This window comes from Acanthisitta chloris, unplaced genomic scaffold (genome assembly GCF_000695815.1).
Source record: "Acanthisitta chloris isolate BGI_N310 unplaced genomic scaffold, ASM69581v1 scaffold32028, whole genome shotgun sequence".
NCBI lineage: Eukaryota > Metazoa > Chordata > Aves > Passeriformes > Acanthisittidae > Acanthisitta > Acanthisitta chloris.
In genome coordinates, this window is record NW_008686984.1 from 1 (window position 1) to 2,953 (window position 2,953).

The window sequence follows — 2,953 nt, forward strand, 5'->3', positions numbered from 1 at the left end:
TTTTTTTTTTTCACAAATCCTGCAGTCCTTGTTGGGCTTCCAGAGCAGCACGTGAAGACACTCCCACTGGTGCTGGGACCAACCAGGGCCGGAGGAGCTGTTGGAGGCTTAGAGGTGACACTGTCAGTGTGACAAGGGTTTAATTCTGGATTCTCCCTCTCCACCCCTTCCAGGCTCAGGTGTTTACATCACTCGGGGGCAGCTGATGAATTGCCACTTATGTGCTGGTGTCAAACACAAGGTCCTCCTGAGACGTCTCCTGGCCACCTTCTTTGATCGGTATGTCCTGGTGCTCCTTGTGCTCTCCCAGGGGCTTCCCTTCATCTACTTCCTGGGGGTTTAACCATGTGTCATGAGTTCTTCCTCCTCTGCATTCACTGCACTTAATTCTCTGCTTTTTCTTAGTGATGATTCAACCTAGTTTTCCATATTTCCATGCACCAAGTTTTTCCGATTCCTTAAAATCATGTAACGTGGTGATCCCTGTGTCAGCCCCCAAAGGGAGGAGGACAGGGCAGTGGCTGTCCCCCAGATTTCCTGCTTTAAGGACTTTCCTTTGCCTTCCCTGCAGAAACACCCTTGCCAACAGCTGCGGAACTGGAATCCGGTCGTCCACGAGCGATCCCAGCAGGAAACCCTTGGACAGCAGAGTCCTTAATGCAGTCAAATGTAAGGAGAGAGCTGTAGTGCTGCTGGGGTGGAACAGCATGCCAAGGGCAGAGCAGGGGCAGCAGCACAACCATCTCTCTTGTGTAATAATGGGGAAATCAGGTTATAGGAAAACTGATTTATCTTTTAGTTTGCATCATTTTTTGATTGCCCAGAGAAGCTGTGGCTGCTCCGTCCCTGGGAGTGCTCCAGGCCAGGATGGATGGAGTTTGGAGCACCCTAGTTTAGTGGAATGTGTCCCTGCCCATGGCCTATGATACTTGAGATGAACTTCAAGGTCCCTTCCAACCCAAACCTGTTATTCTATGATTTTGAGGGGCTGAAGTTAATTTTTGGTGGGTTTTGGCGGTATCTTAATATGAAACATTATTACTACTTGCTGTTTTGCTCTAGTTTAAAGCACTCATTTTGCAATTAATTAATTTATTGATAGGTGCTCTAGGAAGGATATTTAAATTGTGATTTTTGGCAGCATTTAGAGCTGTTGGTCTTCAGCAATCAATGAGCCCCCAGGAACCAGGGAACCCCTCAGCTGCTTCAGCCCTGCTTGGTGGGGGATCTGCTCTCCATCAGCTGCTCTTTTATAGTCTGTTTCCTTAAACATGTGCTGTGAACTTATTGTTTTGGTTAAGTATACATAAAACCAGAGCTCTGCTGCAAAGAATTCCCTTTTTGAAAGGCACAGGAGCTTTAGTTTTGAACATCTGAACTGCCAACCACAATGTGCACTGTGCCACATGCTCAATGGGTCAGTGTGTCTGTCTGTCCAGCCACTGAGCTCTGCCCCAGGGCTGGGGGAACAACAGGTTCAGGGGGGTTTTCACCCCTTTTGCTGTCCTGCAGGTAAGATCCTTCTGTTTGCATAACCACACAGCACCCAGTTCTAGCCAGGGCTGGGATGTGAGGGCTACCTGCTCACATCTGTCCCGAGAAAAGGAGTTTGGTTCCTTCCAGCAAGGTGCTTTAATTGCTTACAGCAGACACCAGGAGCAGCTGGTTGATTATTTGGCTCCTGCAGTCACCCATGGATACACAGAGTGTGCTGAGGGACAGAAGGTGCTGGGGAGTGAGGAGCTATAGGAAACCCTGAGGGGTGCAGAAAGCCTGTTTGCCATGGGCTTGATATCCAGTGGAAATCAATCCTTGGTACCTCTGGGACTCACAGGCTCCTGGAGGAGTGAGGAGTCCTTCTCCAGCCTCCTTCCCCTGCCGTCTGGGGTGTTTATGCCTTCTGGTTTTAGCCCTTCTTGCTTGTCTTATCTCCAGCTGAGCAGCCTTGTCCGTAACCTCTCCTTGGAGAGCTCTGCTCCGTGGTGAACCTCGCGCGGGTCCGAGGCCCAGCAGAGGCTGTAGTCACCTCTCTGCCACCTTTGGATTGCTCCCTGTGCCTCCTCAGCTATGTGTATCCCTGTCTTTGCAGTGTATTGTCAGAATTTTGCCCCGAGCTTTAAGGAAAGCGAGATGAATGTGATAGCAGCCGACATGTGCACCAACGCCCGCCGCGTCCGCAAGCGCTGGCTGCCCAAGATCAAATCCATGCTGCCAGAGGGGATGGAGATGTACCGCACCGTCATGGGCTCCACCACAAACAGTGTCCCCCTGGATCCTGAATTCCAGCCCAACACTGCTCAGGTCTTTGAGCAGCGAATCTATGCAGAAAGGAGAAGTGATTCGGGAACTATAGTAGCCTTGAGAACTAACACAGTGAATGTAGAGCTGAGCAACGGATCCAACCAGTCCTTCGAACAGAGCGAGGATGCCGAAGGGGCTGGCTCTGTCATACAGGAGGCAGCTGCCACAGATGCCATGGCATCAGAAACCCAAAGCACTCCACAACCTTTTGAACAAGGTTCAGGCTCCTCCAGCCGGCCCGAGACTCCCGTGAGAAGACAAGATGGTACTTACGGAGGGACTTTATAGAGAGAGCAAACATTTCATGACCTATAAGGGATCTGTAATACTAAAGCTGCTTGCATGCATTACTAATACAAAACAAAAAAAAATGTGATCAAGCCACTTACCTACTGAACTGCTACTGTTGCCTGAAAAAAATGTGATTTTTATTCTGCTTGTATTTAAAATTTATGAAGGAAATAATCGCATTCGTTATACTGTAAACGACTAGGTCTGTGGCGACCTACTTAAAAAAATATTGGGCTCCTTTTTTGATATTCCTGAGGTTAGTCTATAAGACTGTAGCTTTTTTCTTTTCCTTTTTTTTTTTTCCTTTCCTTTCTTTTGTTTCGTTTTCAGAAGGGGAGGAGAAAAGCTAGCCACCCCCCAC

The 2,953-nt window shown here is 48.7% G+C and overlaps 1 protein-coding gene across 1 annotated transcript; it reads left to right on the plus strand.

Moving 5' to 3' along the window:
• Positions 1 to 173: 173 nt before the first annotated feature.
• Positions 174 to 2,700, plus strand: LOC103807676 (nucleus accumbens-associated protein 2-like; the record flags this gene model as incomplete). The annotated part of the gene is made up of 3 exons (XM_009080416.1): positions 174 to 279; positions 572 to 669; positions 2,090 to 2,700. Coding segments are annotated over 3 exons (704 nt in total), but the record flags the coding sequence as incomplete, so codon positions are not given.
• Between the last annotated feature and the right edge of the window lie 253 nt (positions 2,701 to 2,953).